General features: G+C 35.1%; 1 protein-coding gene across 13 annotated transcripts in view; it reads left to right on the top strand.

Annotated features, from left to right (window-relative positions):
- The window catches only part of LOC109224089 (eukaryotic peptide chain release factor GTP-binding subunit ERF3A-like), a 13,812-nt gene extending 10,387 nt beyond the window's left edge, over positions 1 to 3,425 (top strand). For 12 of the 13 annotated variants that reach the window (XM_019388668.1, XM_019388666.1, XM_019388664.1 and 9 more), the window contains 7 exons: positions 184 to 289; positions 417 to 552; positions 1,860 to 1,924; positions 2,018 to 2,182; positions 2,589 to 2,661; positions 2,756 to 2,840; positions 3,107 to 3,425. In XM_019388668.1, coding sequence (XP_019244213.1) covers positions 184 to 289; positions 417 to 552; positions 1,860 to 1,924; positions 2,018 to 2,182; positions 2,589 to 2,661; positions 2,756 to 2,814 — 604 coding nt within the window. In that variant the 3' untranslated portion in view covers positions 2,815 to 2,840; positions 3,107 to 3,425. The remainder of the gene's footprint in view (positions 1 to 183; positions 290 to 416; positions 553 to 1,859; positions 1,925 to 2,017; positions 2,183 to 2,588; positions 2,662 to 2,755; positions 2,841 to 3,106) is intronic. The other variant, XM_019388661.1, reaches the window with a different exon arrangement.

The following is a 13,738-nucleotide window of genomic DNA, read 5'->3' as shown; positions in this document are numbered from 1 at the left end:
ATATACAAATGCACACCATAAAAAAAAGGACTTTGTATTATGGTGTGCATTTGTATATGTATATAGTCATTCTTGCTTGAGGGCTCATCTACCTTTTGTGAACCTTCTGATTTTCTTATCCTTATTCCCATCGGTAGCAGCAGTTGAGTATTCATTCATTTTACAAGCGTCCCTTTCTTGCAGAGTACCTATTATTGACAAATTTAAAGATATGGGAACTGTTGTTATGGGTAAAATAGAATCTGGGAGCATACGTGAAGGTGATAATTTGTTGGTGATGCCAAATAAGGTAGACTTTTTTGGACCTTTTTTCCCGTTACTTTATTCAGCTGTTGATTTAACGAAACATTTTTGGTTAAATTATGTGTTTTATTGAATACTTAAGGAATTCCACCTCATAATATGATGATTTACAGGCCGCTGTGAAAGTCCTTGCCATATTCTGTGATGAAGATAGAGTTAGGGGTGCAGGTCCTGGGGAAAATGTACGAGTTAGGTTGTCTGGAATCGAGGAAGAGGACATTATGTCGGGTTTTGTCTTGTGCAGTGTTGGTATGTTTTCTCTAGATTGTCTGTAATTGCTGATGGAATGGTATTTATTCTCTTTGTTCCCTTCAATAACTATTTGAGATTCAGTTTTGAATTGCTAACAAGTTACCCATTTAAATGAATATTCTCTTAACTGGAACCTAGTATGCTGCAGTTTATCTGCTTAGTCGATGTGAAGGGTATAAATAAGACAGAAGAAAGAGATTTTCTTTAGTGACGGTGACATTTGGTTTTAAATGATCGAAAACTTCATGCTGTCCTTTAAGTTTCCATTAGCCTATAAATTGGTAAAAAAATCTCATGTTTTCCTGTTAAGTTGATCAGGTAGAAAATGTTCTGCAGGGCGAGTCCTAGGTCGTCTTACAATAGACATTATAATTGAAGTATGTAAGAGCTGATTGATCCAGTAAGATCAGGACAAAGTAATACCGCATTAATGAGGTGAATGTTGAACAAAAAACTAATGTAGTGAGCTAATGGGAAAATGAACTTTCTGTTTGTATGTTTTGAATAAGCACATGCAGCTCTCATATCTGTTTTTGATTTATTCCGGTCCAAGATGTGAGGACTGAAGTTCATAAGTCATGGATAAAATGAGCTAATGAAATATTGCCTTCTTAGCTCCTTCCATGCAGCGTACTTGCTTTTCATTTGCCTTTTTAACTTTTTATTGAGCTTATAAAAGTCATATATTTTCAGTTGATCTGAGGAAATTGTTGATGGTGCTTCTAAATCTGATATAGCATGTTTCTTGCCAATCCACATGCCTACATGTACCCAAAGTATGCATCCTATGGAGTTTTAAGCACATATTAATGGAATTCGAGAAGTTCAGTTTAAAAAGTTGGAAGTTTAGTCTTGAGACAATCTTATGATAGGATCTTTAACCTTCCAAATGCCAGTTCACTTGTTATTGGAAGCCCACAACACGCCCTTTTGACAGGATTAATTGAATAGGTTTTTGGCTGGTTAATGAGCTGTAACAGGGTGATCAGTCTGCTGATGTTTTGAACAAAACCTCTCTAATAAAATGGGTTTTGAGTTATATTTGGTCGAATGAAGAATTGTAAAACCGAATAGGAAATTGTCCCGAGTACAATTTGGCCACACAACAGGTGTTTTTAAGGGATCGCACTTGTTTAGTAAATCCTTATCCTGTTTCAGAAAGAATTATAATTAGATTGGAGATATAATACTGGCTTAGTGAACCGTACACATATACATGCATGAATCTCCATCTTTTAAGTTAATCTTTCTATTGGCTGGGTTTCAAAGCTTTGGGTGATTTCTAATAAGTTTTGGACTTGCAGCACAGCCCATACCTGCAGTTACTGAGTTTGTTGCACAGTTGCAGATCCTGGAGCTGTTGGACAATGTACTGGTCAAATTTAATCTAGCTGTTCATTCCCTCTTATTAGTTTCAGAGTTTCATAAGTGCAATGTGAATAAACATTGTATGATCTCTCAGGCTATTTTTACTGCTGGCTACAAGGCTGTGTTGCATATTCATGCTGCTGTTGAAGAATGTGAGATTGTGGAACTGATTCAGCAGATTGATCTCAAGACAAAGAAACCCATGAAGAAGAAACCTTTGTTTGTGAAAAATGGTGCCATCATCTTATGTTGTGTTCAGGTTAGCTGTCTTATTTAGTAGCAACCTTCGGGATATTTATCTACGTGAGGCTTGATTTTCAGTTCATTCTTCTTGTTCAAACTTTTATCTACTGTCATAATTAAGGGAGGGGAAAGTGCTCACTCTTTTTTCTTTTTTGGTTTTGTTTTGGACAAGTAAACCTCTCATTTTTTCTTCCTACCAATTTGACAAGGTCACTTAATTTAATGGGCAGCTGCTCTTTTACACTCGCTCTCATTTTTAGTAATTCAACCATCTTTATATATGCTTAATTTCATTAGCTTTGAATAGTTATAGGATGTTTTATAGGATATACCATTTTCTTCAAACCCCTTATCCTCGTTTGTTGCGACCTTTTCCTATTGTTATTTTGAGTTCTAGGTCTTGATTCTAATAATCATGCCAGGTGAATAATCTGATTTGTATTGAAAAGTTCTCTGATTTTCCACAACTTGGACGATTCACTCTTCGCACTGAAGGTAAAGAAACCATTTTGCCTTGAAAGCTTGTCATGCTTTAGTTTAAATGCACCACACTGCAACATGGGATCACAATGACTGCCGCTATCTGCAGGGAAAACTGTTGCTGTGGGGAAAGTTACTGCCCTCCCTACTGTTGCTGATAATGCTTAAACAACTTGAAAACTGAAGAGGTGGAGGTACTGTTTTCTTTTCGGTGCTAATATGTATTGTCTGCTTTTTGAAGTGAGTTTAGCTGTCACTTGCCATAAAAAGGCATGTTGCAACTTTAGTTATTGATGCAATTTTTATTTACTGAACTATGGATTTAAGCGATCAAACATTATCTCTTTTATAAGTTCTATTAACGTGTCTACTTTTCAATAGTACTTGCTTCAGAGAATTTTTTTTTGAGCCTTGATTACTTTGCATGGCATGTTTTATTGTTATTTGAAAATGTTTTCAGAGGAATGGTCAGTGAGCTTAGATGTTCATTGCACACCCAGGGCAGCAGCAGGCAAACAATTTTGGTCCTTTGCAGTATTACCTGGGAGCTAAGTTGATTCGTATGCTGAGACACATGCAAATATTCACCAGTTTAGCGTCTCCCTAGTTTGCTATTGGTTCTGCTATCCGTTATAGCTTATACTACCATCACATGATGGATTTGTTGTTTGTAGTGTGTATGCAGTATAAATTTATCTGATTTTGGTAGAAAATAGATATATTTTACATGGCGGTCTTTGTTTTATAGCCAATGCATAGCTGTTAATCCTTTTGGAACTTCGATGGTGACTAGAAGAACCATACTCAAGCAGTAAAGATTTGCTGGTTATTGCTGGAAAATTTTATTTTGTGTCTCATACAACTGACACTAGTTGTGTGAGGCTCCATTTTGTCTCATAGTTTTGTGGACCCAGATTTTTGTGGACCCAGAAGTATAAGATTGGGGTCCACAAATTTGTGAGACAAAAAGGAACCTCACACAACTAATGTAAATTGTGTGAGACACACAACAAAAATTCTCGCCTGGAGAAACAATAAAATAGAGCGAAACAAGGAAGGGCACAAGAATCGGTGCCTCATCTAAACAACTTTTGCCCAAAAAATGAGCTAAAGCTGTCTCAGAATGAGCCCGAGGATAATACCCTTTTTCTCGGCCATAGATATCTTCAAATCAAGGATGACAAGTCACTCTTTTTAGTAGATCTTTTTTTAATTTTTTTATAACCGTGGAATGTGCACCTCGGTTACAAGAAGGTCCAGTGCCACTACATGATACAACAATAACAATATGCCCAATATGATCTTACAAGTGGGATCTGGGGAGGGTGGAGCGTACGCAGACCTTAGGTAGCATGATCTTACAAATGGGGTTTGCGGAGGGTGGAGCGTACGCAGACCTTAGGTAGTGTTAAGGTTTGTGTATATCCCACCCTTCCTAGACCCTAGTTATGGGATCATACTGGGTATGTTGTTGTTATTGTTATATCATGTAGTGGCGCTGGACCTTCTTGTAAATAGGGATAGACTTGAGGAGCTGGTCACTCTTGTTAGTAGATTATTTTCTTTATAACCGTGTAATGTGACATTGACTAATTTCACGGGATATTTGCTAGCTTCCACCGGTACATACGTATCGGGTGCGGTCAACTCTGGTGCAGAATAGTCTTCCTGATGATCCTATTACCTTCACTCCACCATTGTCTATTGGAAGCTTTGAGAAATTGTAGCCTGTTTGGCCAAGCTTTTTTTGGGCCAAAAGTTCCTTTTTTTTTTTGCCAAAAGCACTTTTGGCCAAAAATTGAGGTGTTTGGCCAAGCTTTTGGAAAGAAAAAAAGTGCTTTTGAGGAGAAGCAGAAGCAGTTTTTGAGAAGCAGAAAAAAGTAGCTTCTCTCCAAAAGCACTTTTCTGAAAAGCACTTTTGAGAAAAATACACTTAGAAGCAGTTTTCAAAAGCTTGGCCAAACACTAATTACTGCTTAAAAGTGCTTTTCAAATTAATTAGCCAAATACAAATTGCTTTTCACCAAAAACACTTTTTTTAAAAGTACTTTTGAAAAAAACACTTATCAAAATAAGTTGATTTTTAGAAGCTTGAACAAACAAGCTATTGGTCTGTTTTAAAAAGCTTCTACAGTAAGGTACATCTTTGTTTGAATGTTTCATTCTCACAAGTGCTACAAGGAAGGTACTCGGATAGAAATATAAGTCTAAAAACACATAGTTTATTTTTCTCCTTGAATTAGAGATTTTGTCATCGGTCAATTAATTTATAATAAATTATGTCGTTATTCCAAAGTCGTAGTCATCCTAGACATTCAGTTCTGCGACTCATTATTCTTCACAAAAAAGTTTTTTTTCGTACCTAAAACTTGTACAATAGGGAAGTAATAAACCTTGAATATTCAATGGGGAAACTCCCGTGCATGTTCCAACATGATAAACGTGACTCGTGACCTTGTATGATGTTTACAGGAGCTTTTGTCTTCTTATTTAGTAAGGTAGGTGGCAGCCTTGTTACGTTTATTCCCAAAATAATACTTTTGATCTCCACTAAAACAGGGGGTCAATTGGTTTTTTGGCTTTTTAAAAACTTATTTTTAATTTTATGATCCTATTCTCTTTTTTTTATACATGGGAGATTTACTTTTACACCTAATAGATCTGTCTTTTATAAATAAAAGATCTAAAAATGTCATTTTCTTAAATTTAAAATTGTAAAGGGACATGATGTACAAACAGCACCTAAAACAGGCGTGCAACGTATTTGACTATGCTTTTCGGAGAACATATTTTCCATCACCTTAATTACTCAAGATATACTGCTGAAAAGTATTTTTTTTTATTACAAAACGCTATTATAGATTTTAATTTTCGTTGTATCGTAGAAGCTAAGAAGCATATTGGTAGAACTCTTCTCGCACCAAATTTAACTTTGAGAAAAGACATAATGCAGCTTGCCTTGAAACAATTGTATCTACAGGCATATTGAGAAAGTACTATTTGCACACAACAAACGATTAGTTCGTGGTACGCAATGAGTTTTTGGAATGTTTAGTTAAAATTGACATAACAATTTCCTTTCTTTAGGGCGGCCGGTCGGGAATAGTGCAATAGTTAGGAGACTTATCTTGCTACAGCCTACAGCCGTAGCAGACTTAATTAATAATGAATTTGACAATATTAACCTTAATTTGTTCATTAAAAATATACTCTTAAGTTTTTTACTCTAAGGGCAACTCTAAAAAAATAAATTAATGATATCCGAAAAAAAAAAAAAAATATTATGGACTACAAAATAAGGTCAAAAAATCAAAGTAAAGTCTCTAGGCCAAACCCATAAGAGACCTCTTAAAGTTGGTTTTACTTTTCATTTTGACACATGTACTCGGGCCTATTCCATTTTGACACTTCAATTTCCTCATGTACCATTTAAACATTATGATTTGCACCTCTATTGAGCGCGTGGAAGGCTGAACTTTTCTTTTTGGTTTTAAATTTATTTCTCTTTTTGCTTCGTCCCTTGATCAATCGTCACCTTTGCCCTTCCCCTACCCACCAACTCTTCGAATTAGGGGTGCTTATTGGGCGGATAATTACGCTTAACGGTTTGGCATAACCGTTATCGGATTATAAATATAGTAATCTGCCAGTCATCCAATAAGACAATGGGCGAATTGGTATCTGATTAATGATTATCTGGCGGTTATCGATCAGTTTATCAGCTAAACCAAATAGAAATTTTTTGAGCAATCAATTCCAAACGGCCATAATAAGATGACATGTCGATGCTTTCAAACTAATGTCGGATTCAAATTCAAAAGACTGTCTTGTTAATCTAACATTATTTTTGAAGAGTCGTCTTCTAATAGAACATAGTTCCAGTTTATTGCACTGTACAAAATCCAGATGAGCATCCTAAACATAAAGAAAACTAGTTTCATCCATTTTACTACAGCTCCGCCTAACTTTACTGTGCTATAATATGAGCTAAATGTCTCGCATTTATCATTTCAAGTTGAACAACACAGAAAACTCAAACTAGTTGAACCAACACAAAAGCAGCTGCAGAGTCGTCTTACATATGGGTAAAAGTGTAGATATAAAAATTCTTGACGGGTTAACGATTTACCCGATAAGAAAATTGAATAATCCGTCCCAAACCGTTAAGCCGTTAATTATAAAATCTCAATCCGTTCATGATCCATTACCCCGATAATCCGATATCAATAAGCCAATAAGCCATCGGTTTCGATTCGATTTTGAACAGTCCTACTTCGAACGCCGCCCTCGATTTCCCTTACCCATTCTCCCTCTTCCATGTCCACTACTATGATAACTAGGGCTGTCAAATTTGGCCCAAGCCCAAATGACCCGTCCAACCCGTCCAAGGTTGGGTTGGTTATTAACCCGCCTATTTATTAAACTTAGCCCATCTTGATCCAACACATCTCAACCCATTTAAAGTTGGGCTAATTTTTAGCTCAAATTGATCCATGAGTAAGTTTGTCAAAATATCTTAGAAATAATTTTAGTTTTTGTTTAATATTTTAAATATGACCATAACAAAAGCAAAAAAGCCTTATTTAGTAATTATACAATTTATAAGAAAATAACACATATTAATTAAAGTTTAATAAGAGTTGGGCGGGTTGGGTAATGACCCGAATTTTAACTCATATTGACCCAATCCATCTTAGCCCAAGTAACTTTTGGGAGGGTCATTAGACTCGCCCAATTATTAACTCAATCCATTTTGACCCGCCCAAAATTAACCTAACCCGCCCATTTGACACCCCTAATGATAACTAAACGGCAAAACTATGTACAAAGTCCTTGTAAATCTATTCTCCATCATTACATAAAAACTAAGCAAGTCTGTGTAACCCCTATTTATGATATTCATGAACATTAGAGCACAAAACTATGTCACAAAATCTCATAATGTCAAAATGATTTCTCTTTCCAATTAAAGCTGGTTAAATTCATTAGTTATGTAGGAATATCATCGTTGGTTTCTTGATGCAAATATACAAAAGATCAGTTCTCCCTATATTGCAGTGAATCAACTAAATAAAAAATGATGGTCAAATTAGAACACAAAAATAAATTCGAGAAACGAGAGAAATTATCTAAGTGAAATGACAACTTGAAGGCAGTGATAGAAAATTTCTATTGAAGCCAGTGAATATTTCAGTGGTGAAAGCACCGATGGTTGTGGGAATATGATAGAACCAGAGGATTGGGTGTGCAGAGAAGATGACAGAAGTGGTGGTAATTGAAAATATAGGTATTTTTTTTTTGTCAAAATTTATTTTTAAATTATTTGAGAACAAATGCCACATGTCATCGTTTCATTTGTTGTTTGCCACATAAGCCGTATGTGAATTACACTCTGTTTGTATTTTTGACTGGTCAGCGTTTTGTGTTTAAATGGCACGTGAGGGAATGAGTGTTCAAGTGTCAAAATAAAAAAGGCCTGAGTCAAGGTGTCAAAATGAAAAGCGAAACCAACTTTAAGGGGCTGCTTATGGGTTTAGCCAAAGTCTCTAACAACGACAACTGTCTCCTCTTAACTCTATAATTGTCATGGGCGGCTTTCCAGCCATGCCCCATGACCCCTTGGGCGCGCCCCGTGGCGTCCTAGCGAACCTCCCAATGCCTAGCGCCACGGACGGCCCCGTGGTCTTGGCCGCGCCAAGTGACAAGCGCGCAGGTGCCTCTGTCGCCCCACCGATATCCCTCGCGAGCGCCAAGCCGCAGGCAGAAGCCAACAGCGCCGCGCGCGCAGACCGTGATGCCAAAGACACTGCTGCTGACAACGGACCTGCTGCTGCCTTATAGAAAACTAAGTCATTTTCATTGTAAATATAGAGTAGTTTATTTCATGCACTTCCATTATGTTTCTCTAGCTTAATTAGGTCTACTCCTGTAACTTTGGATTATTTTTTTTAAGTACTATTAGGGGGGATCAAGCAATCAAAACTTTCTAGCAAGCAAGCAATTCTCTGTACTGGTGTCTCTCCCCCTCGACACCGCGTTGCTTTTCTGTAATAGCTTTCATTAATGCAATCAAGCTTTCTTTCATTTTGAATTCTCATTTCTGTTCTCTCAATTGCTCTTGATATTGGTTTTCCCGTACGGCACTGACAATCTCGTCTAGCGTACGGAGGGGACCTCAGTTGGCGGACAGCAACTGCACTGACATCAGTTGCCTAGCCGTACGTCGCCCTTCCAAGGAATCTCAGGAAGGCGCCGCGTATCATAATATATGTCAAATTCATTGTTATCAAACTGTATTTGTAAAAATAATTCTGGAGAATATAAAGTAACGTATAAACAAAAATGAAAAACAGAAACAAAATTTAATCCGAGCCCACTGGATTCACAGTGTTTCCTTAAGGAATTTAATCCCTTCCTAGTACCCAAGGTTGTAGATTATTTCCTCCCAGGATAGAACAAATTACACACTGGTGTAGCGGTACTTCAAACCCAGTGTTTCAGTGAACACAAAGATCAGTAGCAAATCACACTTATTGTTGCTTAGTAGTTAAAAAAATACAGAAGAAAGGAGGAGAAGTCAGAAATTCGTATCGAAAATCTGAGAGAATGGACTGCTATTTATAGCCAATATGTTGAGCTCAACTTGAAGAGGTGCATCTCTTCAGAATAGCTGTTTACGTAAAACGGCCATAACGTAAATGGCTATTTACGCAATAATAAACCGGGAATTCATAACGAGGAGGAAACTTAAAAACGGAAGTGATAATGGAAAAACACTTAATATTCCGTTGGATTTAATATTAATATTCCGTTTACAAAAAACCGATATTTAATATTATAAACGGAATATTAATCAATCAATCGATCATTTGGCCAAATCCGAATCTGAATCCGAAACCCATCAAAAACATTTCCTCTTCCAATATGGGACAATGTCGCATTGTCAATGAGGGAATCTCAAAACTCAAATATATCATTTTCCCTCCATTTCCTATTCACCCTCTTTTAAACTATATTAAGCTTAAAAACCCAACATTCATTTACTGATTTGGCTCGTTTCAAGTAGTTCAAATTTTAATATAGTCTGTCCAGCTTTAGGATTCCGAGCGTCAGTTCATTTAAGAAACTGCGGCTCATGTACTTGATTGTAATGGTTTCAAACTTCAGTTCATTTAGGTCTAAATGCTTTAGGCACCATGATCTCTCTCTCTTTCTCCTTTTAATTAGCTGTTTAAACTAACAACATTTGTATTTTTTAAAAGAGTAAGTAAATACTTTGACACCTAACGATAACAAAAATGGGATAAACGAAAATGTTCAAATTTTATTAAGAACAATTGAAAATCTGAAGTATGAAACCATTACAATCGAACGAGGACTAAGAAGAAGGTGATCGATTGTCGGGAATCTTCTTGTTCTGTGCTCACACTTTAGCATAAAACAAACAATAAAAGGTGAAAACTAGAGGGTGTTTGGCTAAGCTTATAAGCTGGTCAAACTGGCTTATAAGCACTTTTTGGCTTATTTACGCGTTTGATAAAATTAAAAGTGCTAATAAGTTAAGTGCTTATAAGTCAAAAGTCATAAGTTGGTCTCCCCCAACTTATCAAATTTCAGCTTATAAGCACTTTAAGTTTGACCAAAATATTTACTATTCTATTCCTAAAATACTTCTTTTTAAAGCAGAACTCTTCGTAAATCCAGTTCTTCAGCTGCATATTATTAATTTCAGCACTTTTATCCAAACACGTGACTGCTTATTAAAAAGTTTTAGCACTTAAAATGCTTTTCAGCACCTAATGCTTATCAGCTACTCTAAATCAGCTAAGCCAAACGGGCTCCTAGTTTACTTGGAGCCCGTTTGGATAAAAAAAGTTCAATTTTTTTCGAAATTTTTTCACTTTCGAAATTAGTGTTTGGCCATAAAATTTTCAATTTTTACTTGAAGATGAATATTAGAATTTTTCAAAAATTTGAAAAACTACAAAAAGTTATTTTTCAAAATTTTCAGTCAACTCACTCACAAAACTTCAAAAACAACCCAAAATAATATTCATGTCCAAACACAACTCTAATTTTCAAATACGATTTTTGCTACTTCCAAACGCCCACTTGGTCAACTAGAACAAAATATCACGTGCAAAAAGAATGCAATGTACGATACACGGTTCTCCATGCCAGAGGATTTTGTTACTCAACGTCCCGACTTTTTTTAAGCCCTGTTTGCCCATACATTTTGGCAATATTTTTTTAAATTTTTATTAAAATATTATTTATTCATAGATTAATAATTTTTTTTTGAAAAATTTCTGGAATTATTTTTTAAGTTCCCAAAATCTAGTTTAGGGTAGATTTTGGTTGAAACTTGTTCTCCCACTCATAAAATTTCAAATTTTTTCAAAATAAAATGCATGTCCAAAAATTATTTTTTCAAATTTCAACTAAATTTATGTCCAAACGCTAGCTAAATATCCATGAAATCTTGCGTCCGGATCTAAGCTCGGTGTTTCTACTTACTCCATTATTCATTCTTGGGAGTTGGGTCAATGGCCATATAATACAATTGCATGCACAATGTTCTATGCTGTTGCATAGTTATTTTGTACTACCTCAATTTCATTTTATTTGACATGATTTACTTACTAGTTCGCCTAAATGAACAATGATATATTTCAATATTTTTTAACGAGAAGCTTTTCTAATGGCAGAATTGTTTGGGATCACCCTGAACGTGATAATTTTTGTTTAGAGCCTCCTTAAACTGCACGTGGTCTTTAATATTCTTTGGACTTGGCAATTTCATGGCCTCGTTCCCTTTGGACGCTGACAATCCATGAGAGTATAACACACGCGCTTTCACATGAATTTTTTTCTTCCATGTAGCTTTTTTTACAATAAAATATATAAAATTTATCTTTTTAAGTCCACTAACTATTTAATTTTTTCGTGCCAAAATCTATAAGAAAAAAAAATTGAAACAATATTATATTATAATTTTTCATTTGGCTAAAAAAATGATATTTATCGAGGTATTTTTACATATTTTGTCAGAAAAAGAAGGAATACACAGTTAGAACATATTATCATTTCATCTAAGAAATTTAAAAAATACATTGTTGGAACTCTATATATTGGCTAAATAAATATTTTAGATAAAATAGTAAAGAATCGACCAAATATTTGCGAAAATGACTCGAAAAGAAAAAAGTATAATTTAAGTAAATAGTCATCGCATAAAAATAAAACGAAGATACATAGTAATTTTTGAACTTCATTATTTTGGCCAAGTCTTCTTTATGTTTGGCTAAAATAAATAGAGTTTCAACAAACTTATATATATTTGGACCGGAAAAAAATATAAGAAATACATAGTTGAGATATATATTCATTGTATCTAAAAAAAAAATACAACTGGGATAAAATATAATATTAAGAAGAAACAACGAAAAAGACAATTAAAACAAATAAATCATTATATTTTAATTATGTGTCACTTAATACTTGAAAAATACCCCACTTGGAAACTCATTTTTTTCTTCCCTCCCGCGCGCCTAAAAGAGAGTGTATTCACGCTCTCTGTCACGTCAGCATCTAGGCTGTCAAAACTATCAAATTTTCAAGTTGAGGGGTATTACAGATCATGTGAAGTTTCAGGGGGAACTAAACAAAAGTTGTTGAATTTAGGGGTGTCCCGAATATTTCTGCCTTTTATAATTAAACTAATGCTATGACATGTTTAAAACCACAAATTTCAAAAGTTGTCTTCTAATCGGTTTTACTTTTTTTAATTTTAAAATTAAATTACTTGTAGATATAAATAATTTATCATTTTTGTAACGACCCAGCCGGTCGTTTCGAGAGTTATGGCCCAGTTTTCCCATTTCCTGTTTCTTTTGTGTTTTTCAGCTATATTTTGACTTACTGGGTTAGTTGGTTCGGATCCGGAGTGATTTTGGAGTGAGTTGAGACACTTAGTCTCTTGTGAGAAGGTTTAAGTTGGGAAAGTTGATCGGATGATGATTTATGTGTAAGCAACCTCGGATTTAAATTTTGATGGTTCTGTTAGCTCCGTTAGGTGATTTTGGACTTGGAAACGCGTCCGGAATTAAGGTTGTATTCTAGGCCGGGCCCGGGCCTAAACGGGCCAAACGGTCCCGGGCTTAGGCGGGCCGGTCTTTGGCGGTCCTGGGCTAAACGGTCCCAGGCTTCACGGTCCCAATGGGTGGAATCGGCCCACGACGGTCCTAAGCCCACATGATCCCTGGCTAAATGGGCCGGGTCCACGGGCCTAACGGGCTTTTTCGTTCCGGGCTATTTTTAAAAATTTTTTTTTTATCTAAGGCAATTTCTTGTAAACTATATATGTATATACTAATATAAATTGCTTATACATAGCTATATAAATATATATAGTATATATAATATGTATAGTATGTATATATAATTATATATTAAAGTTTGCATTTAAAAAGTAAATTAACAAAAAAATAGTAAAACTAAATTTTCATGCATAATAAATTAATAATACTTCAAATTAATCTAACAAACTAAAACATTAAGCATAAATACGTCTAATAATTTTAAAATAACACAAATTGTCGAAAAATCTTAAATACGAATTTCCGGATGACGCTCAAGACAATACTTTATATGCCTCCTTAAACTGCCTGTGCCAGACTCTGAACGAAAATTTAAGACTTGACCACAATTCTTGCACTTTAATTTCTGACCTTCTTCATTTTCTTCTAGCACCTCAAAGTGTTGCCAAACAAATGAGCGCACTCTTTCCGAACGAGGCATGATTTAACTTGAGATTTGAGAATTTGAGATTGAGACTTGAAGTCTTGAAAATTGGAGATTGATAGAATGAGAGAAATTTAGATTGAGAAATGAGTATTGAGTGAAGAAATGAAGAATAGGGGGGGGAGGGGTATTTATAATTTTAGAGAAAGTTAGTTTTGTAAATTGAAAAAGTGTTAAAAAAAATAGGCTGTTTGAGCAATATTACCATTGGCAAATTTCAAAAAATTAAATATATCTTATATATAGCTTATATGTATTAGATATATATATATATATATATATATATATA

This window comes from Nicotiana attenuata, chromosome 3 (assembly GCF_001879085.1).
Source record: "Nicotiana attenuata strain UT chromosome 3, NIATTr2, whole genome shotgun sequence".
Lineage (NCBI taxonomy): Eukaryota > Viridiplantae > Streptophyta > Magnoliopsida > Solanales > Solanaceae > Nicotiana > Nicotiana attenuata.
Note: the sequence above shows the minus strand (reverse complement) of the source record. Positions and strands in the feature narration are given on the sequence as shown.